General features: G+C 42.2%; 1 protein-coding gene across 2 annotated transcripts in view; it reads right to left on the reverse strand.

Annotated features, from left to right (window-relative positions):
* Positions 1 to 2,808: 2,808 nt before the first annotated feature.
* Positions 2,809 to 26,362, reverse strand: part of WDFY2 (WD repeat and FYVE domain containing 2) — a 64,729-nt gene continuing 41,175 nt past the window's right edge. For both annotated transcript variants that reach the window (XM_005147648.3, XM_031047749.2), the window contains exons 4-12: positions 18,696 to 18,750; positions 14,391 to 14,541; positions 12,905 to 13,017; positions 11,890 to 12,016; positions 9,865 to 9,970; positions 6,468 to 6,569; positions 4,933 to 5,063; positions 4,528 to 4,636; positions 2,809 to 3,931 (exon numbers count right to left, since the gene is read on the reverse strand). In XM_005147648.3, the coding sequence (XP_005147705.1) occupies positions 3,902 to 3,931; positions 4,528 to 4,636; positions 4,933 to 5,063; positions 6,468 to 6,569; positions 9,865 to 9,970; positions 11,890 to 12,016; positions 12,905 to 13,017; positions 14,391 to 14,541; positions 18,696 to 18,750 (924 nt within the window). In that variant the 3' untranslated portion in view covers positions 2,809 to 3,901. The remainder of the gene's footprint in view (positions 3,932 to 4,527; positions 4,637 to 4,932; positions 5,064 to 6,467; positions 6,570 to 9,864; positions 9,971 to 11,889; positions 12,017 to 12,904; positions 13,018 to 14,390; positions 14,542 to 18,695; positions 18,751 to 26,362) is intronic.

A 26,362-nucleotide genomic window follows, 5' to 3' on the forward strand; every position in this document is an offset into this window, starting at 1 on the left:
ATGAATTCAGCAGCTTTATAAGGATTGGCCCATTCACTAAGTAATGATATCTCTCTCTTTGTGTGTGTGTGTGTACATGTATATATATATGAGACAAGAGTGACAGTATATTGAAAAATGCGCTCCACTACCTTCATCATTTTAGGGGCCCTTTCCTGGACTCTCTCCAGTAGCTTCACCTCTCTCTTTTATTGGGGGGCCCAGAACTGGACACAGTTGGAAAAAAAAGTGGCATATCATTCTCTAACAGCAATTTCCTCAGCTGACATAAAACAAACTTCCCACTCCTACACTTTTTTAGGATCATGTACAATTCTTCTTGTGTGTCCAGACATCCACCTCCTTATTATCAGCCAACCCCTCTCAGGCAAAGCATAGTTATCACTTCTGGTGCTATAAGAGTCAATGTGCTGACATTCAGGTGATGGCCTCAAATTCAAGAGGGCCAGGTAGGGAGGTCACCTGGACTGCACTGTAAAGAGTGCTAACAGCTGAGCACAATAATGTCACCATTCAGGATTAATCTCTATTACACTGCCTGGCTTTTAGCCCTATATACTATCTTGTTTCAGCCCTGTCTAACCACGATGTTAGTCTCCTGCAGATGGAAGAATCATCAGTGCTGTCATTCCAAGCAGTTACCACATACTTTTCCCTTTACTAAGTATTTTCAGCTTAAAGAAACTGAAGTTTGGCTCAGGTTGATCTTCCTTCAGCCACCTGGAACACAAGTGGCTCATGTCAGCTGCTCAGGCACTGTGTATGTGACCAGTGCCTGCTCCATCACCTGCCTAAGTGCTGCAGGTACTGCTCATTTTAAAGCCAGGAATGGCTCTGACGCATACTGTTTTTTTCCCCAGGCAAACAGCAGCTAAGAGAGAAGAGAAAGTAATTTTTTCTGAAGTGAAGAGGAGAGGAAGGCCAGCCTTCTTTGCACACCCCTTGGCACAGCTGGAGATATCACTGAAAGCCTGCTGCTGCACTTCAGCAGCCCCAGGGAATGGGGGCTTTGCTTCACTTGAGTGTGTGTGGGTGTTTGCATGGGTTGCTGCATAGTTTACATCTGTACCAAAAGAATCTCCCCTTCCAGCTCCAATAATGCGATTCATAAAAATAGCTGAGATTTGTTATTCAGTAACTCAAAGGAAAAGAACCAGACAACAGGGATCCATTTTCTGTGTGGCTCTAGAAGACAAAATAAACTGAAATTGTTACCCTAACATGACAGAACAGGAAGGAAAATGGTTTAACTCTCCCAGAGTCAAATCCTTCTTGTTTCATTTTGGAGGTAAAGAGACACCTATTTTCTCTTCATAGCTCTACATTATAGCTGTTACAGTCATAGCAAAGGGACAAACTTCCCTTTCCCTCTCAGCCTCACTTTCAGTTTATATAGTTTTCTAAGTTAAGAACAGTTTGATCTGAGACTGCGAGATAAGGGGATGCTCAGCTTAAATTCAGATAACCCTGCAGGTAGTTTAGTCAGAAAGAACAGCAAGGAAATTTTGCAAAATGGATATTTATACCCAACATCCACCCAAAAGTAATACTGATACCATGACACCTTGGAAAAGAACGGGGAAGAGGTGGCCAAGAGTTTACTGCAGAGCTGTCCAAACACACCTCACTCCCAAATTCAGTCTTCTCTGGAGTCAGTTCCTCAGCTTTGTTCAAGTGTTACATGTTCAGAAGGACTAGGTGTTGACCCAGGGGCAGATCCCTCAGCTTGCTGACTCCATGTGTGTAAGCACAATTCATGCTGGAGTTCCAGGCGTGTTGCAGCTGCTGTGCCTCTTCAGGAACAGAGTGCTGAATAGTGATATCAATTCACTTCAGTACTCCCATGTTTCTACCACCAAAAGAGATGCTGTCTGCACAGCATAGTCCAGTAATGTTTCATACATCTTTTCCAGCTGGAATGAAAAACTGGCAGGCAACCTGCTCATCCTGCATAGCTTCATTAGTCAACCACACTTCAGACATCAGAAAACATGCAGAAGTTGTAATGAAAAGGCTTCCAAAGGAAAACAAGCACCTAGCTTCCAGGAGAGGAAGTGGGAGGACTTAGAAAACATTTAACATTCAAGCCGGAAAAAGAATCTTTTTAGTGCTGTCTGAATTACAGTTGAAAATATTCTTTTAAATATTCTGCCTAGAGGGATACCAACAAACTGTATGACTACAAAAGCCAAGGTGACAGCATTTCAGAGAATATGACTGCAAAATGCTTAAGCACAGTTTACAGGATGTTTAAGAAGAGAATTTCCCCTGAAAATATGTAGCAGTCCTGTGACATACACATGAAAGTTACCCTTCACTGCAGCAGCTCACTGGTCTACAATTAATGCCATGGATTGTGTTAACATTTTTGTTGACTCAAAAGTGAATTACTGCTGGGCGAACAAAGGAGAAGCTTTATTTTCTTTCACCTTCAACCAAGAGAAAATACCAGTCTTCTCTAGGTAGCAATGTGCTCCATAGTGATAAACATCATGGACTCCCCATTTCTTAGTGAGAAAGTAAAGTCCAAAATAAGGCAAGACTGAGCACCACTGATGTGCTGTGTCATGGCATCTACAGACCATGAGGTCTGTTTACATAGGACATACAGGAAAGCCCTGGGTCTAGTCTCCAGTTGTATTCTCTACACCAGTTTCTTCAAGGCACATCAGCAATAGCATGCTGAAAAGTGAAATGGATTAAAGGAAGAGAGAGTTGACTCTTCAGAGAAGATCCCTTTGCAAAAAAGAGCTTTTTTGCTTATTCATCTCGATAACATCCTTCTAAACAAGGTAATTTTGGTCAATCCAGGTTTTAAAATGCTTTTTATTTTTAAAAGAAACTTTAAAATATGACAATAGGACAAAGGGCATCATTTATCAATATCAGTTTCTGCTCTATAGAGGAAATTAATAAAAAACATCAGCATTTTAAAAAATAAATATGACTAACCGTATGGAAAACAGGAGAATCAAATTCATCTTCAACAACACAGACAGATATAAATGCTGAAATGTTGCTGCGCAAGGTAGAGGTAGAGGTAAACCAGACTTTTCAGACCTAGACCAGTTTTAGACCTGCCCCCCTCCATGCACACACTCCCAAAAGTTCGTGTTGCTAATAATTTAATTTGAATCAGCCTGTCAGTCTCATCAGACTCAAGCAGGCCTGTGTGTTCCCTGTAATGCTCTGAGCCAGAGAAGTATTTCAGGTTTTGCAGAAATTAGTTGCTAAGCAACCTGCCCCTTGGTTTTGCAACTTGTACAGCAAGGGACAAGGCAGAAAGATGGATTTTAGCTACTAGAAACCAATGAAACACTCTCTGGATGACTCCCACTAGGACAAGTAGATGGTAGAGCCCTTTCAGGAATTGCAATAGTCCATTAGCTCCTTGGTGATACACCCAGAGAACATGCAATGCCGTGCCTGGAGTTCCTCCACTGCAGAGAGCTTGGTGAGCAGGAACATCCCAAATCAACAGGTACTCACTGTGGGGAGAGCTGGTTGCGTTATACAGTATGTTGCTACCAAGCCCACACCTGGCAAGACACACCCTAAGAACCCTCTGTACAAAGCAGCAAGTATCTCGACATAGTCAAATATAAAACTAAAAATTGCACCAGACACGGATTTCCCAAACAGACTCAAGACAATGGAAGTCGGATCGTACAAACCATTAGTTAAAAAAATACCTTCTTGTATATTTTGAGAGTAAGTGGAAAGAGTCTTCGTGCAAATGCTCAGCCTTGATCAAGCAGAGGACGTAAAATTCTTGTAAACACGTTAGTTCCTTTCTCATCTGCTGTGTGTGCCCAGCGTTATCTATCTTCTGCAGGATGATTAGGGTTAGGATATCTGTTTCTTCTGTAAATACCACCTCTCAAGTTCCACTGATGCATCATCAAGACACTACTGGTGTCATATCCCACAGCTGTTAATACAGTAAAATATAACATAGTGAATAACAGTAAAAGGTAATCTTTTTTGTGTTGTTTTGATTGATGGCTAGTGGTGGATGAAGCAAGTCTGAAGAAGCTTGAGTTTGTTTTCCAGCACTCTGTCAGACTGGTGGAGGTTGACCAAATCACATTTTATATGTCACTATGTTTTACTCTTACAAGCCAGATTCATAGCTGGCCTTAAGAGAAACCAAACCCCTACATTATATTGCTAACTTGAATGATTAGTGTAGCCATAACACAATGCAATTGTTGGAGGTTTTTAATTATTCAAGCTTTGTTATAAATTTATGCATTATTTTAGCTCTTTCTTTATCCAGCCACCCAAACTGAGGTTCACCATGTTGAAATACAGTTTGCCTTCCCAGAAGAAAAGCTACAGTGAGCACCTGTCCCAACTCCTTCAGGCAATAACTTCACAGACCAAGACCTCGTTGGTCCTTACTGGGGAGAAGTCCATCAGTGAGAAGTGTACAGGTAGAAGAAAGTGGGTAGAATATACCTGCAGCCACATGGGAGAGGAAGGAGAAATGAAATACAGGAGCTAGAGCAACCTCCTTGCTCTTACCTTAATAACCTTGTCTGTCCCCGAAGTCAACAGCCATCCCCTGGTTGCATCGAAGTGTACGTGAACAATGTTGTGCTTACTGTCATGGAAAGTAGCTGTAGGCGCCCGTCTGAGGAAAGGAATCAAAGAATCAGCAAAGACTGTGACTGCAGGATTTTCCCCCAAAATGTTCTCTATTGAGGAAATAAATATTTGAATGCTGCTGTAAGTTATTAATTCAGCAATCTCTCCTTAAGTGCCATTTTAAGACCTTTCTGGCATGAGAGCTCTCTATCCCAGTTTGGTGATCACCAGGGACCGCCCTGCCTCACTTCTCTGTCCTGGAGTCCCACATCTGCCTGGGAGCTCCTGGAGGCAGAAGTTTTGCCTTACTCCAGTGCAAGCCAGCCCAGTGTTCACACTTACTCTTCATCCGTTATGGACTCATGACAGCTATCACAGACTCTCACTTCAAACTCAAACCCCATCAGTGGGATGGAGGAGCGCTTGGAGCTGCATTTGCCACACACAGCTTTGCCACACTTCCGGCAGTGATGCTGTAAGAGACAACAAACAGAAAGGCATCTTCAGCCACAAATCCTTATTACTGCTCAGGTCCTCCTGGCTCTACTATCTTACTCCAGCGATACCCAGCTAAGGCTGCAGCAAACAAGAAAGTGACTTCCAGGGAAGATGAAGGAAAACAGGCTCCTCCTGCTTGGCACACAGCAGCTGATCACTAGCATGGACACAGGGATAAAGCAGATAAAGCACTACCCAAGCTAGGTGGACCCCATCTCTCTCCCAGGCTCCAGGTTGACACCATACACCACCTAGTAAATCATCCTTGCCTCCACCACTTGGCATGTGTGGATGTAGCTGTGGGTCAGGGCTTCTACATTGAGTGTGACCAATGTTACAGGGGGCTTTCAGCAGGGTAGAATGCAGAAGAAGGAAGTTCAAGCTGTCCTCCTTTGGTAAGCACAGCTAGAAACAAGAAGGACAGGGCAAAGAGCCCTGCTATGCACCTAGACGTGCCCCAGTCAGCTGGGCACCTGCCACAGGGCTGGGAGCTGTAATTACCCCAACACTGAAAGTGCCACTTTGGGGGATTATGGGGGTGACAACACCACTCAGCAGCATGTGACACATTAAAACATCTCCAGTTTGAGGTAGGACAGGGATATATCAGCACAGTGTCATTCTGGAGTCCCATCCCAGCCTCTAAGTATCAACATCTACCATCTAATCACCTTGGTCAACTCTTTTGGCTGTTTTCAGCCCCAGAAGCACTTGTATTTCTGTATTTTGATACACCTCACATTTTCTCATGCACTGGCTGTGTAGGATGACAAGTCTGCCCCACCAGCCAAAGGACAGCCAGGCTCTGCTGTGATGAACATTACATAAAGAGAAGATGCAGCTCAGCTCTGCCCCAGGCTCTCAACTTCTCCAAGCTTCATGAGAACATCCATTGTAGCATTTTTACACCCCTCTCCTAAAAGTCTTCAATCCACAGCCATCTCCTACTGGGCAGGAAAATGCAGCAGCATGTTCCAAGCAGACCAATAAGCCTTTTCTAACAAAGCCTGAGCAGTTACAGATGTTTACCCATCCTCATTAAAAACAGCTTTTGTTCCAGCAGTCTCCAAAAATCAGCTGCAAATTTCTTTCTACAACACATTCAACTAACAATAAGCAAAATCCCACATGGCTAAAGCCATGGAAGGCCCAAAACCAATTTACTCAGCTCAAGGACTATTATATGTGGTTATTATAGGGACTGGATAAGAAAAAAAAGAAGAAAAAAAGGAGAAAAAAGAAGCATCATAAATCAAGCCTCATCAGCAGAAGAATAAGGTGCAAGTTCTCAAGGCTGTAGGGGAAAAAGGTTACCACTATCTATTATGACAGAACAGCCTAATTACACCGTGTTAACACACTGAAGGACTCATACAAACCTGCCTGAGGCCTATTTTCTTACTGTCCCACATTTGCTTGAAGTTCCAGAAGAAAGGCTGGTCACATTTTTGACAAGAGTCACTATCCAGCCACTCCGGGGTCTGCAACACACACACATAAAGACAAAGTGGGATTGAGCAACAAACAAAAAATCTTCCAATGGATCCTAAAAACAGGATAAATATTATGTTGGGGTGCAGTGATGTGGCCAACTAAACTCGATTAAAAATCCCCATTTTCACAAGATGCCATTTTAATTGTTCCCTGGGATGTCTTTTTTGGCTCAGCTCTGATCTGTGAAGGATGCAGGAAGAACACTTCTCACCCAAATCATGAAGCAGGGTTCGATTATAAGACCATAAAAATAACCCAGCAACAGACAAGCTTCCCCCACCTTTCCAAGTCTGGAATTAAGCATATAAAAATATTCTGTCCTGTCTGGACAGCATTTACCATCTGCTATTGCCTCTGGTGGGATCTGAGGACAATAGGTATTTCCAATAACTCATGTGGAGGGAAGTGGAAGGTATATGAAATGCTGATTTGGTTTGGGTTTTTTATTTAGTATTTCTTTCTTTAATACTGTAAGAGGCATTCTTGCTGTCAGAGGTATCTATGATACAAATCACACATAAGGGTAAGAAAGATGAGATTCACCTGAACAAGTCTAAACACTAAACCAGCTCTTTTTCACACTTTTACATAAAAATGAAGAGAGGTTTTCTATTTTCTAACACGGTACGTAGTTTTGCACTCACATTGTGGATTAAGAGGGTATGAAGATTTAAAGAAAAGAAAGAAAATATTAAAGGCACTTCTCTCTCCTGCAGCCAGGCTTTGCTGTGCAGAGTACAGAGACCAGGCACCCTGCAGGGAAGCAAGTCTTGCTGGATTCTGAAAGAGCTCAGGAAATGCCTGAAGTGGCAGGGGAGTACATAGAAGGGAGAGTCAATCTCCTCCCCTACATCTGAGTCCCCCAACACCTGCCTTGCACTGAGCTGCTTGGGGAACACGGTGTGTCTCCCCACAGTGTTTATAAAACCCTCTGGGAGATGCGAGATTTGGGAAGATTTTTGGTTCTTGACCCCTCTCCAGCTGGTGAGCTGTCAGTCTGTCTGTCCTAACCTGACCTAGCAAGATACTCCTTCCCTGCAGATAACTTCTGCTCCTTTCTCTGCTCTGCCAGGACAAGAGCTCATCCCAAAGCCAGTGCTGGCAAGTGGGTCCATCTTGCCCCCTCAGTGGGGCAGCCCCAGCCAGACCATCAAAGCCCTGCCAGCACTGTCTCAGCACCACTGCAACACACTCCCACCAGTCCCACCAACCCCATGAGATTAAATGAACACTAAATAATGTTTAAAACTTTGTGAGGAAGTCCTAGTAGCAAACTGCAGTTGTCTTACCAGAGCCACTGGCTCCCCATGTGCTGCAGTTTAAAATGGCAAGAAACATAGTTGTGATTAAGAATTTAAAATAATACAAAATCCAGACAAAGATAAGGTAAGGCTGCTGCAGACCCTCAGCTCTAAGAACAGCTTTGACCCCCAGTCATAAAGCAACCACCTGCATCACCTTCTGACATTTACTCTAAAGGCAGCTCATTCTGCTGGCAAATAATTGTCTTTTCTACCCACAGCAGACTTTCCATTTAATGCCTACAGATTTACATTGTGTGTTACAGTTTTCATCTCTTACACGTAACATTACAGGTGAAGACATTTTGCTTGTGACTAGTAACCACTTTGTAGTCAAATAGAAACACAGATTCTAGCATCTTTCTGATGTTGTCTCCTTACAGCTTTTTAAAAACAGAGAAGAAAATAAAGAACCAAGGGTAAAATAGTTTCATTCACTCTAAGGCAGTCTCAGAGATATGAGAAAATCTGATAGCATCAAAGTGAGTACTGGGCATGCATCACACAGAGAAAACCCTTAAACAAGTGCAAAAATACCAAAGCCAAATTCCAGAACAAAATGCTCCGGGACCCCAAACCAAGGTCAGTATTAAAATCTCAAAGGTTCATGTTTTGGGGATGGTTCAGCACCATGAGCACCTTATTGTGCTACTGATAAAACGAACAAGCCCACATACACACAGTCAGAGAAAGCAGCGCACCCATTAGCACTTGCTGCTAAGCCCTCAGTTAGGTAATGTTATGACTCTTCCACTTTTTAAACCAGCCTTCTCACAGCATTGTTGCCTGGTTTGTGACAAGCCAATCCTTTACCCTTACTGTGGCCTTTCGAAGGCAGCAAATAAATAAAAAGTTTGTATTTCTGGATGTTCGAGTTGCAGCAAAAAGGAAACACCTGCTGGGAAGGAGGTAGCCACACTGCTTTCCTTTCACTTTGGGAGCTGATGACATAATTGGCCATTAGATTAGCAATTGAAGACAGCCAACTGGAATGCTAATTCGCATAAAAAAGGGAGCTCAGTTCCTCCCTATGCCTATTTCAGTAGGTTTCTTTAAAAATCCAATTTTCCACTTAGCTTTCCTTCTTGCTCAAGGGAGTCACACATGACCCAGGGAGGACAAGCCCCTTGAGAACCAGCAAAGCTGGTGTAACCCATGTGGCCAAAAGCCTTGTTCAAACCCACCTGCTGCAGGTACTCAGGTTGCCTTCCTACCCCCTGCAGGAACACGGCAAAGGTTTGCTGTGACTCATGTCACCAGGATTTGCCATGCTGACGCCTGACTCACTCAGCACAGTGCTCCTTCTCTCCCCCTTCCTGAGTCAGGTCTCTGAAATCACCAAGCGGAGGCTGCTCCAGCAGTGCTGAAGACCTGGAGTGCACATTTGCCCCCACTTACATTCACTAACTGCACAGCACAAAAGGAATTAGGAGGGAGTGGGTGAAATCCTACTGTCTGGATCAGCAAAGTCGCTTACCCTGATTCTACATGGTTACACCAGAAAGAAACAAGACCGAGTAGTAGGTGAGATTGAAGCCCTAGTTAACTGTCTTTTTAACAAGTATAGGAAAAAGCCTGAGTTGCAGAGGTGACGAAGAATTTTCTTATGTTTTCTTAAAACCCCCTAATCATTATCAATCCATCCATTTACCACTGAACTGATAATATTTCTCATGATGTGCTGAAAAACAAAGCCGAACATCTCACAATACCCTCCCCTTAGAGGCTGTCTTTCAGAGCAGTAATGTAAAGGGTAAGAGCCATTTAGCAGCCTACTTCATACACATTTTCTGCCAGACAATTTCCTCTGTACCATATTATCAAAGGCACAGTGTAATTGCTGTAATAACAACTGTAGCATGTCCAAAAAACATTTTAAAAGCCTGGAATAATTTTGTTCGGATTGAAAGTTGCACATTTTAGAAAGGCCCCTTCCTCCCAAGATTGCTTCACACTACATTGACAAGAACCAAGCACCTACCTCCTGCCTCTCAACATCCATGTTCCAGACGACAATTCCCCCATCTGCACCACAGGAGATGAGCTGCCGAGTGTGGTGAGCATAGGAGAGAGACTGAACTTTATCACTGAAAAAGAAACAAGACAGTTACTGATCAACCAGCTATGCCTAGCACACAAGTAAGTGTATAATATACAATAAACCAGTACAAACCACTTGTTTGTCCACGTGTTCCCTCCTCCCCACTGTACACAGCCACCATGGGATGCAAATCAGCCTTTGCTGTCTAGCTGGGACCAAAACCATAGTGTTTCTCATCTGTGCAGCATCCACAAAAGCAAAAAGATAACTGTCCTGATAACTGCTTTGGCTGCTCCTGAGACGGAAAGTCCCAGCTGCAATGGGAAGCCTGAACTGCTCTCCGAAGGCACATCTGGATGCATATACACAGTCCCAGTAAGGCACCTTTTTTGTCAGGCAGTAACAAATTTGTTTTTGTAAATCTCTGCAACACGTAGGAATGAAGCACTGAGAAGCTACTGAAGATTTTCTTTTTGCATTAACAAGCAAAGAGTACTTCAAAAAATAATAAAGGAATGACTATTTTTTTCCTAGGCCTTTTCAAGGCAAGGTGGAAGATTTAGGTGCTTCTGCTTCTTCTTTTAAGGAAAAAGCAATATGGGAGAAATAATTCAGCTTAAACCCCCAAAGCTGGGTTCAGTCCTTCTTAAAAGAAAGAAACCCGGGTCTTATCTCAAGCTATTTATAACCCGGGAAACAAAGACCATACAACACTATGATGGAAAAAACACCTACAAAGAGACAGTAACTGAGTGTACAGTGACTGGAAATAACCACAACATTTCATTTCCTTTGCTGCCACCACTGATCTTGTCTACTCAAAGGACTTCAATGTTAGTGCATTTGCTTGTGCATATGGCTGCTCCTCCAACAGAGAATGTGTTTATTGAACAGTTTGATACAGCACAGCCTGCCTTCACAGTGCCCTTCTGCCGATGGCAGCAGCATCATCAAGTGAAACATTTCTTAGTCCCTGTTGTCTTTGCAACCAGGTCTCTGTGCTGTACAACATCAGCCAACAGCCATGTCACAGACTAAGATCCAGAGGCTAGTCTTGTATTAGGAGAACTAATTTCCACAGCAATAAATCTAGCAGCAGTGCATTAGCAAGCACCACTGGTAGGGTACAAGGGTGATCAGGAAATTTCAGCAAAGGCTCTGCAGTGCTCTGAAATCCCAGTGGCATCAAAATTGCTCAGTAGAGTGAAGCATCTCTCAAAAGAAACGTATGAATATGTAAGAAACTTTTAGACCAAAGCCACCATCAGATTTTTTCTCTCCAGACCTAAGCCTGCACACAAGCCCCACATATATGCACTCCCTATACACTGAAACAACCCTGTTGCATAGCTAGTGTTAAAAGGCTAGCAGACAATTTCAGCTAGAGCTGTTCTGATCTCTACTGAATGCCCAGCAGAGGCCTATTCTTCATCAAAGACATCTCACTATCTTATGCAAATATGAGCTCTATAAGTGCAAAGATGAAGCCTCTTTGTATTGAGGAGATAGTGAAGGCTCCTATGGGTAAAGCACATAGAAGTCATGCTGTAGGTAAAGTGGCATGGAACAAGCGTGGAGGAAACAAGGACTAATTATCCAAGCCTGATGCTCCCTCTAGAGGAAGGAAAGACCTTAGCACCTAAAACCCGAGAATTATCTGCAGCTGTTCTCGTTTCAGTACCCTCTTTACAACAAAGATGCAGGCTCTGGCATAACACATTCAGGACATTCAGGACTGTAGATATTGTGCTTTACTTCACCACCCTTTGCAGCCTCTCAAACCAGCCTGTGGGCCCAGTGCTGGAAAACTTACTATAAGCAACTTATTCCTGTTGCATATGGACCACAGGGAGTCACACATAAAAGCTTGAGGCTTGTGAAGGCTTTTGGGCTGTTTGTTTCCAGGTGTTGCTTCTGCCTTTAGTTTTTCTCCCACAAAAGCGGGAGGAAGGTCTTTGAACGTACTTATGTCCCTGAAGCTCAATGGCTGTTCCTTTTCTTCCTCCAATATCCCACATTATTATGGAATGATCAGAACTGCCCGAGAACAAAACTCGCTGTATTGGGTCCCAACAAAGAGCAGTGACACCACCTGAAATAGGAGATGCATACAACCATCATTTCAGTGGAAGACAGGACTGTAGATAGGTATGTATATATACACATATATAAAGACAACAAAATATATGCAGTGATTAAAATGCAGGTCTCTTTAGCAAAGGCTAAATGCAGCCACTGTGCTTGCCAGTTGAAAACCTGCTGAAGCCCCATTTTGCTCTTCTGTGGGCAGAGGGCTATGCTGCCACCTGCATGGCTGAATCCACTGAGCAGCATAGTGTAGCAGAAATATGGTCATAGTGTGACTTCACAGCTTTTCATCTCCATCATTCTCAGATTACAAAAGAGAAGCAAGTGTGCAATACTATGGACAACTTCACATTATCCTAGCACACAGATTGAACTACCTTGTGCTACCTCGTGATTGAGCTATTAGCTTTCAATCAGAGAGAGATATGGAAAGAAAATACTGAGGAATGACTACCTTTTCTTGTTAGATGGCAGATCACATCCCAGGGTTGTTTTTTTTTTAACGTGGGATTATCATCAGTCACAGCAGTGAAACAAGCAACATCCAAGATGTGTGTATTCCATTTGGGCAAGTGTCTATCAACACTATTTTGATTTGAGAAGCATCTTCTCCCCCCCACTCCCCGCCCCTAACTAATTCTAGTCTTACCCTGCTTTAATTAACAGCTACTGATTATGATATTTTCTGCCTTAGAAGTCTTCTGATCAGAGGTATGATTACTCTCTTTTTTACCAGTAAACTTCCCTGAGCTGTAGTGACAATTAAGGTCTATCTTCCTTCAATGCTATGCACTAACAAAAGCCATCCTAGTGTTTCCTAGGAGCGTCAAACCACCACGATGCTAATAAGCACAGATGAAGAACCAAACTGGGTCTCCTCCTGAGGCCTTACCTGTGTGTCCCTTAAATGTTGTAACAAGGCTGCAGGACTCTTGCTCTAGTTTGAGTATGGTCACTTGCCCAGAATGATCACCTACAAACACGTGCCGGGTTTCCACATCAAATCTGGTGGACAAATGTTGAGGCAAAAATATTGCTTATACAAGCTTTGCATTCCTTTCATGACTCATTCGTTCTTTTAATACAAGTATACGGCAACTTTGTGAACAGTCCTTCAGTCTCAAGGAGGTATTCAGAGTGTACTTTTTAGGCATCCAGCTCATAACTCTTTATATTAATAATGTAGTTTCTCTGGGTAAAGCAAAGAGTGAGAAAAAATGAGACTATTTCAAAGGACACAATTTGTGGTTTGTTGTGAAACGCCTTTGAAGTAACCCTTCCCCATCAGCAGAGGAGTTATAGCACTGATTTTATGCACACGGGACACTGGGGGAAATCCCACATTCCTGGCTCTGCCAAACTTTTTGTAATGTTTGTCAATGATTCTCCCATCACCTGCCCTCCACCAGCATCATCTGATCACCCAAATTAAAGTGTCCTCCAAAAATCTGAATCACTTGGAATGGTGTATTTTCTGAACAGATTAAAGAAATATATGACAAATTCCTGTATCACACTGTCAAAAGTATTTATCATTTGATTAAAAATTAAGTTCAGTCTTCATGCCATTTAGATTGGCCGAGTGACTGGATTATATAAAGTAAGCCCATGTTCAGACAGTAATTATGATTCAACCTCACTTTCCATGAGCTTACAAAGCACAACATCATCCAGATCTACTTTTTTTCCCCTACCCATGGCAGGGGGTTGGAACTATATGATCTTAAAGTCCTTTCCAACCTTAGCTGTTCTATACCATGTACACTGTGGGGCACTAAAAAGTCTGTTTATTCTAACCCCTGGTTTCAGCCTTAGAACTCATACTTTTCCACTTCCCTTTCATTTGCAATAAAGCTGAATTAATATTTCTTTTATTGTCAGGCAGCTGGGGCAGCTGTAGGTGAAAAAGCCACTTGAGTACCATTTCTGAAGCCATTTAGTCTTTAGTTAACCCAAATTCCCAATACACAGTGGGCTGTTCCAGAGTGAAGGACAAGTACTCATTACTTTATATTAAAGTCATTTAATTCTTACCATGCACACACAGGCACACTGACCTGAACACTGACCTACTTTGGTACCATCAATTCTTAGAAGAATGCATGTTTAAATGAAGCCCTGTCCATATTTATTACAAAAGCAGACGACAAAAGGCTGCAGACTGCCCATTGTTTTGCTCAAAAATGCTCAGACCTAAATATGCCACCACATATTAAGGAGACAGAACAAGGAGAACAGTTATTAAAATTGGCTTTAAATAACAGTTTCTCTCACAAAGTACAGAACCTATACAGGGCACAGAGTTTTGAGCACAACTAGAAAATGATTGTTTGAGTGCCAAAGAGCAGAAATAAAGCTGAAAGCTCAGCAAAGGATACTGCAGCCCACAGGCACCTGCGCTGGTGCGGTACCCTCCCAGGCGCTGGCCGCTCTCCGAACAGTGCCATGTGAAGTGTTTGTCTTGTCCGGTGCTTAACACCCACTCCATCTCCAGGACAAACAGAATCATCATGACCCTGCTTTGATGAGCTGGAAATTAAGCAGACAGACATACAATTGCATTGTGAACAAGAACATAGGGGCAGAAGACCATGGCAAATACCAGATGCACCCAACTCCTCAAATCCGTAATCACCCACTCACACTTCCCTATAGAAGAAGTTGGTGTTTGATAATCCCATTGACATGAGCTACCATGCAAGCTTGTAAGGTCCCTGCTCTGCATGTTCAGTGTTTGCATGAAAAAGAGTGGAGGGAAGACTTAATTCCTTCTATGCCTATTGCAGTCATGTGTCTTCTACAGTAGCACAAGTCTTCCTTCCATCATTGTATCATCACCAACAAAGCTGCCATTGTACAAAAGACTGGGCTCTACTTAAACTTCTTTTGAGGTCTGGTGGATCTGGGCTGCAGATTGTGGTACCCCAGCAGAATGATGAGTTACAGCACAGGCACAGCCCTGCATCAAAGGCAAGTTTTAGCATTGCATGTAAACCAGTTAAAAAGGAAATTGGAATAAAATAAAATAAAGTAAAAAAAAAAACAAACAAACAATACAAACAAACCACCAAACCAACCAATAAAACAGAAATCCCTAAAACCATCACAGCTGGATAAGATGAACAATACAGCTGAAGGAATAAATCTCTACTGCTACCTAAATAAAGCCATCAAAAGCTTTTCATTAAAACAAGGGAACCGAGGCTTATACAGATGGGTTTTCTTATGAATGACCAGTGGGCTTGGTTGTGAAGTGCTGACTGAGATGACTTTTTAATAAAACAAGTGCCTGGAAATACATGCAGAATTATTCTCAGCTGTAATTTAGCAGCAAATGCCACACTCTTCAATCTGCAGCCCTACTGGTTTATTAGTGTTCTGAGACCCAGCAACATGTGTCACACAAAGCAGGGTGCTTGTATTTGTTCCTGTAAAAGCTGACACACTAGAAAGATTAAATATCTTTGGAAGCTTAAAACCCAGCCTGAAACCTCCATTTGAAATGCAGAGAAATTATTCAGAATGGAATGGGAAGATGGTATGAGCTGCCTGCCCTATACAAATATACAGCACAGATGAGAGCTGTGTTCAAATCCTATGAAGGGGAGCAAGTTGCAGCAAAGAATAGAAGGCTTGCACAAGCCAACATCTGCTCCTGATCCATGCTGCTTTTTAGACCGAGATTCCCTGAGGAGAAAAGTCAATAGATGCATTTATGTAAGTTGCCATAATTGCGACTGGCAGCTAGACCAGTTTACAGTGTTACACATGAACTGTGCCCTGATGCTTTCACCCTTGCCCACATAAGAGCTCTGATTTTGGCTCTTGTTTCCACACACTTTTAACTCCAAGTTTGTAATCAAGGCAGACAGATAGGACCACCCAGGAGCCACTTGAGCTCTTAAACAGATCCTCTCTCCTCTCCACCCTTCAGATATCTCTAGGAAGAAATTCAGTAATCCCATGGGTGACTAATGCTTGTCTCTACCTATCTGTTGGTCTCTCCACCTGCATTAGCTTGTGGAGTGGTGCACTGCAGAAAGGGCCACAACGGGATGCATGCTGCTGCAATCATCTGATGGGCTCATATACAGGCCCCAGGGGCTTGCGTATACCAGGAGTGCTACAGGCGGACCTATGCACTTCTGCAGGACTTGCAAACCTGGATGAGATCAGACTGTTCAAGGCCTGTCCAGGCATGTTTTCTCAGCACATGGCAACTGCTACTGCTAGTGTTGGCTCCTCATGGTTTGAACTGGCTATGGGGATACCTGCCACCACCTAAGTCTCCTCAATTTCCTCCTAAAACTTCTTCTAAAAGGCAGGGCTTGTATCTTTTACTAGAAATGGTGCCCATGGATGGTGAGACAGTGCTCTCTAGCAAGTATGGAGTAGACATTAATGAAATAAGTACATTCCAAGAGGTCGAAGGGATGTACAAGATAAGGCTTTGCTTACCCTTCCTCCCCCAAAAGAGCTTTCAGCTGAGGCTGCTGAAGGGAGGGAAGGGTTTCTTCAACACCCATAGCTTCACAGGTATGTGAGACACACACACACACACACACACATGAATCTGGGGATCCCAGCAGCCTGGAATCACCACACTCTTTCCACTCCCAAAACTAGATCACTTGCATACTGCCACTAGTTTTTAAATTAGGGGAATACAGTTTCCATCAGCTTGAACAAGGAAATTACCAAACATCAAACTCTGGGAGCAAGGGAGGAAAATGGGACAGGGCTCCAAGCCCCTGAGGGACACATCATCAGTGAGCATCATGCACACTGGCTTAAAGAGCACGAAGGCAGACACTGTTTACCATCAGCAGTCACTGTGGTTTGGGCTACAACTGAAACCGTATTCAATTTCTATTCTGGGCACAGTACTGCTTCACTTGTGCCAAAATAAGTTAAGAACTTTCAGATAACACATCATCTGAGAAGCCTGACACAAAATGAACAGAGCTTATCAAAAACTTTTCCATGCTGAGACGGGCAGTCTAGGAAGGAGGCCACTGCAGCTGGGACTATGGTCACTTGTATCACCTCTCTTCTGATGTTAATGGACCTATTAGAATCCCCTGCTGTCCAGTGTTTGGGGGATGCCATCTGAACTCTTGGGGCTCTTCCACAGGACAACCCATGGAGGTTCTCCATGGCATCTTCCTACGCAAAGGGTTCTGCAGCAGCAGCACATCTGGCACACTGCAACAAAAGGCCAGAACAACCTTCATTTACCTTTATCTTTTCTTTTAATTTTACGAGGAATTCTCCCCAGGTCTTGGGTGGGCTGCCACAGTCAAATGGCTATTCTGCCAACCTGCCAAGATATATGCTGTATGTTCCCCCCATCAAAATTTTCTCTCAGGAGCTTGGCAAGAAAACTGGTCTCATACATACGTTGTTCTGCATATCCAGATTTCAGCTCACACTTCCTCAGCTATGATTAGCCTCCAAGATTGAACCCAAGCAGGCAAATGTATGAGCTAATGACAAAGGGGGTGACAGAACAGTCATAGAACTTTTCAGTGCAACAACCCTTAAATATAAAACCTAAGTGTGTGAAACTTTGGTGATTGTGGGGCAATCACAAAATTGGATACTAAAGACTTGTACCATCAGACTGCAGCAATCATATTTTAAGATTCACATATACATTTTATCATCACTGGATGTTCTACTCCAGCTTTTACAAGCTAAGAAAAAAATGAAGGCATTCTATCTCAATTTTACAGTACAACAGACATTCATTAAACAACTGAAGTAAAACTCAAAGGCCAGTGCATGTTAGCTGTGTTCTGCAAAAATCAAGATTCTCTTCATGCCTTAAAATCTAAATGTTACAGAGTGATCTCCAGAGACTCCATTTAGAGATTTAATTATCCTCTCAACCTTTCAAGGTGTAAGACTCAAAATACATGAGTACATGTATATTTTAAAATGTATGTGAGAAATCTCAAGCCAATATATCAGATGCCTCTATACAGAAACATAATGCTTAGCATATGTGATATGATACCAGATAATATCATGTCACCTCCTAGTCTAACAGCAGATGAGACATAAAAATAAATGGTTGCATGTTTTAGTTACTTTTGTAAGAATACCTGTCCCAATAAGAGTGTCCTTTAGAGGTTTGACAAGCATAACTAACCAGGTTTCTTAAACCATCATATTAGTGAATACCAGAATACAGTTAGAAAAGGTATGGATTAGCATTTCTTGACCTTTTACTATGGCATCACTGATAATCCTGAGATTACTGAAGCCAACAGTTACTGGAATATAACTAGACTAACCCCAAAAGCTACAGTCCTGAATGCCTCAGCCCTAAAAGATGGGTTAGTTTCCTACAATGTTTCATTAGACACACTGGATCACTAAAGATCAAAAATTAATACTCCTCTTCCCCAAATGCAGCCTAGATTTTGGACAGTTTTTTGTCTAGAATGATATTTCAAAAGAACATTTCAAAGGAAAAACAGAACATGAAACAGCTCTTTAAAAGTCTTGTAACCTTAGAACAAAGCACATTATAAATCTGTTGATTAAACCATCATTTACATTACTCAAAAAACCAAAATCCATCACTGCCATTCACCTCTCCATTCCCACTCCTTACAAGAACATTTAACAAAAATTAATGATAACACAAACCAATTAACGCGGATCATGGTTCTTACCCTGGTAACTTTTCACTAGTGTCATCTTGTTGTAATCTTCTGATAAAATGAATTCCTGAGGGAGGGAAAAGAAAAAACAAGTGAAACAGTGTTTGGAAATGCAAAGTGTTTGAGAGTGGTTTAATTTGATTTTGTTACCAAAGTAAACTCTCCCTTCTTCGCAACCACAGTGCTATCTATACTTTTGCTAATTTTGAGTACCTTCATCTGAAAAACTGAACTGTTTCACTTCGTAAAGCTGCCTGAGAGACATCACAAGTAATTTCTGAAAAGAACGGTGGAGATAAAAGATGAACTACTAAAAAAAAGGAGTCAAAAACACTGACAGAAATCCACAGCTATGAGCCAAGGTACTAGGAAGTGAGAGACTTGAGGTCTGGCTTGTAGCAAATACCTGTTACTAAGGACAATCTGCATGTGCATATACACATGTACCCGTGGGCATGCACACATTACACCCCCACCTGAACACTCAGGAAACTCAGTCTAAATATGTAAGAGTTCCTTGAAATCACGCAGTCCAAACTATGTACCAACAACCATGGAATGGTTTTTGTTGGAAGGTCCTTTAAAGATAATCCAGTTCCAACTCCTTGCCATGAGCAGGGACACCATCCACTAGACCAGGTTGCTCAAGACCCATCCAGCCTGGCTTACTTAAACACTTCCAGGGACAGGACATCCACAGCTTCCCCAAGCAACCTGCACAAGTGTCTCACCACCCTCACAGTGAAAAATTTCTTCCTAATACCTAACCTGAATCTGTATATGATCCATACTGGGAATACATTTCAGGTTTCTGCTCAAAAGTCTCCCAGTGCTTCAGATAAATAGAAACTCAGACTTTCCCTCCCCTTGGTTTTATTCTACTATTGGTTAGTATTTATACTGGTGCCTCAGAAGCAAACTCTCTTACTTTGCTACTGGTTTGCTGTGGCTAACAAGCAGATGTGCATGGGATGAAGGGTGGTTTTCCACACAATGTAGCTACCCAGGGAGAGATGTGTGGTGTGACCTAGCTGGGCTCATTCCTGTGGCCAGGGAAGAGCACACCTATGGGGACTAGCTCTGAGCCTGCTGCCTTTGTGCTGCTGTTTAACCACCAATATGGCTTTGCACAAGGAGATGATGAAAACAGCAGCTAAGAGTCTGCATGGCAGCCTTGGCTCTGAGAAAAACCCCATGTGGTTAAACTGACTGAGCACCTGGATGTCCCTGACACTTGTTTTGAAGGGAGTTGCTCAAAGCTGAGGAAACAAAGTGGCCACCACAAAACTGCAACATCTCTCTGAAGGAAACACACAGGCAAAGGGTAGGCTCAGTGATACCACCACATGAATTATCTTTCAAACTGCTGTCAGGTATCTACAATGTGTACACAACATACTGGGAGAAACACCAAGAAAAAACAAGGCATGTAAAAAGACATCAGGTTAATAATTTATAGCTAGCTACACAAAAGCTCCCTGAGCTAATCTACCAAGGGGACTGAAGAAGTAAAACCTAACTCAATCTGAAATACAGTTAAAAAAGAAAGAAACATTAGAAACACAAAATAAGCTAACTCTTAAAGCATACAGTTGTGAAATGTTTGTCTGTAAGCGCTGCCAAAACCACTGTGCAACAGTAGAGAAGACTGGATTTCCTGAGCCTACAGACTATATTTATGGCAAACCAAACATTTAAGGCAAAAGAGCATGAGAAGACATTCTAACCTCCAAAAAGCCAGCATTTACCCCCAGTTTCCAAACATAACTTAAAAAAAGAGTCACTCTGCATTTTCTGTGGGGTCACTGTACGTAATCTGCATGGCTTTCCAGCACCAGGATTACCCTAAAACATCACAGCTACTGCTTGGCACCAAGGTGGAGAGACCACAGTACTAGTCTGTGGAACATCTCAGCTTCCACAAGAACAACTGTGAGTGATTTGAGGCAGCTATGCATTCTGCCCTTTCCAGGTTTCTGTTTATAAAGTAGTTACAACCGCGTTCTCCTGCTCTACTTCATCTTCTTTTCCTTAATCTGTTCCACCTCCCATAAGCTTTCCCCCTGGCAGCTGAGGACTACAATAGGGAGTGTTATTTAAACAGCAGTAACAAATCTATTAAGTCAGCTGAATTTCTACACCAGGGTCACCTTAACTCTATAAGCACCGAATGTTAACAATCTGCTATACCTCCATAGCTACTTACAGGAGAACTGCCTTTCATTAACCACTGCCTAAAGAACACTAAACCACCATATGAAATGCTTTACTACAAAGCCTACTTCAAGCAAGAACATTTGCTATCAATGTTAACTTTTTACTATTGTTACCTAAAAAGAAATGGCTTCAATTACTGTAACACATGGTGGGATAATATGTCTGTCAACCAATTTGGCTGTCCCTAGCTTTGGCTGTGGTGGCACACAGATGCTGGTGGGATGAAGAGTGTGGTCTGCATTCTCATTTTTCTTTGCATTTTTCCCTTGATAAATCTGATGTGGACTGTTTGTTCCATGATCTGAGCAGTCCCATAATTTAATTGGAATACTGAAAAGGCTTTCGAGTCTCTCAATTATAACACAGTGAATCAAAAATAACTGCAGTTTGTAAGGGTTAACCAAGTATTGATTAGCTCTGTATGCTTTAATACAAACCACAGCTATGCACTATTAATACACAGTTCCATCCAAAGAGATAAATGAATACAGTACAAACCAAATACAGTTCCAATTAACCTGAATACTGGATAGAATTTTTTCCTTCTTCCCCCCCTCCCCCCCACCCAGACTTCTTGCTTCTCATTTTCTTCTTTGAAAGCGTATCATAATTTGCAATGCATTTTCTTATTTTGCGTTTTCTAATCTTTCTCCAGGTCTTTTACTCGCTGCTCCCCTTTACACTATTATCATGTGTTCTTCGATTGCACTAATTTTCCTCTCCCTTTCAAGGCCAAACATATTAATTGCATCAATAGACAGGTATTTTAGCACAGGGCAACTTGCTCAAGAAATTCATGCCCTATTGCATATACATTGTGTCATATGCACTACAAAAACACCGACTACATCTGTTTAACATTTTAGCAGCAGAAACTGGTTTTCAATCCTTCCGTACATAGATGTTTTGCTCCTCTCAGAGCTGCTGACACTCAGTTCTCATTAGGCAGCTTTTTGGCTCTTCTTAACGAGCTAGAAAGGCTGGCGTGACCCACACAGTTTAGTCAGTGCTTGTTAACAGAAGGAAGAAAGATTTCCTGGTCATGTGTGAGTCCTTTTGCGCAGGAGGGGTTGAGATCTATCAGAGTGCTCAGGATGGTAAAACCAAAACCCCTCCTTGTAGGGATTAAAACCATTTTTTTTCTGGGAAGATCACTCTTTGCTCTTCAAAGGTTCTTTTTGAGCTACTTTACTACCTTTTTTACCGTACTGAAACTGTTAGTGATCAGTCTTGGCTGTTTCAGGTAAGCTTATTATTGCAATAATAAGACTTGGTACCATGAAAGCCTTCACAAAGCAGAAAGAAGTCTTAAGCATCTGAAAAGACTGTCCATTGTAGCACCCACTGTTGTATAGTCTCAACTATACTTTCATGGAGCACACCTTCCTCACACTGAAGCATATACACCCACCACAAACTTCTCTTTAGCCTAAGACCTCTGTAAATCCTCATCCTGGAAATATCAGTATCCTATTTCGAATTACTCTTGTTAAGGCAAACAAAACCCATGCTCAAGTGTGTGCCATTTCAGGGTCATGGGGCTGCTAGACATGGCCCAGGGTCTAAGGAAGAGCCACACTTTTCCAGAGCTGCAAGTGGATAACAACTGATGTATCCTCAAATAGCACTAGAGACCCGTGCTTAGACAACTGAACACATTTCTGAAAGTTAATAATCTTAATAAATTAGTTGTGTTACCCATTCACAGCCTAGTTCCCTCCCCAGGTAATTTACAGTCTGACAGATGATGCCGTTTTGACAGCACACTATGGATCTCCTTAAAGGCTTGACTTCATCCTGTTAACACAAGTGGCTGATAGCACTGTCATGTGTCCCAGAGAACATGAAGCTTCAGAAATGGAAGAGAATGAAGACTCTTAAATCTACTGTCAGACACTATATCTATTGCAAAGAAAGCTCTACAAAAATATTATTTTTTTCACTTTAGGAAGTACAAAAACTGGGAGAGGACAAAAACTATCATGTAGTTTTCCTGAAGGAAACTTCCCACAGTGGTGGAGGGTAAAGGTGCACATCAACAGGTAGGTCCTGACTCAGTCTCAGGTATCCAAAATACTGTTTATGGCCGAACCTGTAGACATCTGCAAGATCAGATTATGTGGAAGATGACTTACCCAAATAAGTACCAACCCTAAGGAAGAATTTTGAAGGGGTTATTCTGGTGCCCTTTGGTCCTTGCGACTCTGCTCAAAGTGTTTAACACCTTCATCTAGACATGAGCATGGTCAGCAAAAAGGATCAATTTTATTCAGCATCAGCTACCTGAAAACTCACCCTAATCCTCAATTAAATCTAACCAGAAATGGGGAGATTTATGCTACTTTAAAACAGTTTTTAGGGTAAGTAACATGGTTGTCTCCAAAGCTAATTCACCACTTTTTACTGGCTGCAGAAGCTAATGATTATCTAGGAAGCTAACTTTCAGATGAATGAAATTAGGTGAGGAACCTCACCTTGTCTGTGGAATTTTCCTGTCTATTGCAAGTAACAGACCTTTCCTCTGTTTCTCCTTGTTGTGGTATTCTTGAGAGATTTGCATCTTTAAAACATGTCTTTCTGCACATCAGAGCAAGGAATTTATGACCATGATAAAGTCTTTTGGCTTCCAAAAGGGACTTCAGGCACTCCCTAACACACAAAGCAACAGAAATGACATTTCTTCTCAAAAAAACCCCAAAACCAAATAAACACAACATTTTTTTTTAATTTTTTTTTAAGTACCACTGCTTTTCAAGCAAGATGTTAGACAACCCTTCACTAAGAGAATGGTTGTGTGTGCAGCCTTCATGCTGAGAAGTTACAAAGGGTCGAAAACAATCTTTTCATCTCTGTAGAAACAAAAATTGTCAACCTGTTTCACAAGGAAAGGTTGCCATACAAGCTCACCTCACAGTGGCTTTGCTGGAAGATGTCTGTCTGTGACTATTGCATTGCTGCCCATCCTTCTCAAAATGCACCATACACATTCCTGAGGTACAAGGCTTGTAACTAAATTCCACACAGTTTACAAAAATTTCATGCAAAAGAAAAAGAGCAGCTGCACTTCCTTATCTCTATTTACACCTGAAAATAAAAGCAGTTCCTGGCACTACCAAAAGGTTAGTTTGAGATTATGTGGCCTGCTCAAGAGTATTATATCAGCTTACAGCCCTTGCCAGAAGTCCTTTCCTTCTACACAAAGTGAAGATGTAGAATGATTTTCAGCAATTTTTTTTGGCCCTGTACTCAGCATACTCAAAGATGTTGGGCATTTACAGAAGCACTAACATGGAATAGCTGACTAATTCCCAGATATTTCAAGTGTCTCAAGTAAATTCCATGTACTTTTGCTTTGAGGGCCACACAATATACAATAAGGACCCTGAGATCACCTTGTTGAAGTAAGTTCTCTTATTTTGTGGTCAGTGTGCTCTGCTTGTATACTCCTGTGCTAAACTATTCATCACAGATGTGCCCAGGGAAGAAAATCTATTATTTCCTTCAGAGGGTAGTTGTAACCCACTTCAAGTACCTGGGGATTTTTCTAACACCCCAATATTGCTGGGACTTGAATAGGGGGTTACCTGAGCCATTTTTCCATTCCCACTTCCACCACTTCTTGTAGCACATGACAGTTGTGGCTTCTCTTACAAGCCTTAGGTTTGCTATAGAGGGAAACATTTCATTGTTTGTGGAAGTTTGTGGAGTGCATTTTCTGCACAATCCTTTACCACACAACTGCCTGTGATACAGGGGTAAACAATGTACAAGGGCATTAATGCAGAGAAAAATGTACAAGGGGGTTAAAAGGATTCCTTTGCTTAGATGGAGGTGTTGTCTCTTGTGAAGTACCTGACATGCCGGGGCATTGACTGCTGATAAGCCGGGGAGAGGCAGACTGGGTGACCAAGCCCTAAAACCATGAAAAAAGCACAGGTGTCTGGTCCTACTGATAAGCGGCAGGAGAAGCAGACTGGGCGCCGACCGAACCCTAAGGCCATGTCTGAGGGTTAAAAGGTGTAAAGTTTAAGAAGAGGAAGACTCATTTACTTCATCTTGAAGACCCCTACCCACAAGAGGAAGACTCATTTACTTCATCCTGAGACCCCTGCCCATGACCAGAAGGGGCACTGCGCAGGTGTAAAGGACCTTCCGGCTCATTATAATACGAAGCGGGGATAGATAATAAATATGTATAGGCAGATTGAGCAACCTCATGTCTATGTATACCTTAAGAGAATAAATGTAAAGGGAGAACAACCCTGAGGTGTGCATGCTTTGGAGGAGCTATCCCTAGGCACCTCGGCGCTGAATAAAAGCATACCTACTTTACAACTTTAACTAGTTGTGGAGTCTATCCGCGTATCACCTGCAACTACAAGGGACTAAATCAAGGAACAGAGACAAGCCCTTCCCCCTCTTATGTACCTCTATGCAGAAGACTAGGAAAAGAAAAGCTGAGCTTAGCAACAAACAGAATCTGCCTTTTATATGGCAATATATACCTATAAGTACCCAAAGTCACATGTTCTTTTACCACCTGCATAGCTCATTTACCTTCCTTAGCTTCAGAATATGAAAATATTTGACTCCATTCAGATTCAAGCACCCTCTGACTCTTCAGGGCAAAATGCTCCCACACAAAGGACACATCATGCCAAAGAATGCAAATACCTAATTTACAGCGCCTTCACATTCCTCAAAGGCCTGATGAAAACAAAAGTGCCTAGTAGGACTGGCAAATCACAGCTATTTGAAAAAGTGGGAAGGAGGGAATTTCAGAAGTGCAGGGAATTCTCTTGCAGCTGTCCCAGCTCCTAAATACAAAAGAAGAAATCTACAGGCACAAAAAAAAAAAAAAAAAAGACAAATCTCTGCTACAAGCCATTAATAGCTTTATAGGTCAAAACCTTCACATCTTTGATACAGCTTACAGGCAACAGCTAAGAGGGTCACACACCCTTTCCCAAACACCATCTTGGCTTTAGTGTAGACAGCTGCCCTTACATCAACCCGCAATGCTCATTCAGTTATAAAGTACATAAGGCAGAGAGAACAGCAGTAAAAATCTGAAATGATGGTAAAATGATCTTAAACTGTAAGAGAAGTCTATTGATGAGGCATAGGCAAAAAATACCTCTCTGACTCATGACCCCTCTACAAAGTGATATAGCTCTTTACTCATCACCCCACAAGAAAAATACAATGAATAAGGGTCAACTGCTACTGTCTGCCCCATATCTACAAACCACTCTTACTTTAATCCCGTTTCCTTTCCACACACACACATCTCAGATGTTAACAAACCAACTCTCTCAGAAACAGCACTGCATTAGGAGCAACTCCTCTGAAGGAAGTGAGAGGAAAACAAAGTCTGAACTCTGAAATTTGAAAAAGTAGCTAGATATGGAGCAGAAATCTGCTTTCTGCCTTTCAGAAGATGATTTTTTCCCCTCATAATT

Source organism: Melopsittacus undulatus, chromosome 2 (genome assembly GCF_012275295.1).
Source record: "Melopsittacus undulatus isolate bMelUnd1 chromosome 2, bMelUnd1.mat.Z, whole genome shotgun sequence".
Taxonomy (NCBI): domain Eukaryota; kingdom Metazoa; phylum Chordata; class Aves; order Psittaciformes; family Psittaculidae; genus Melopsittacus; species Melopsittacus undulatus.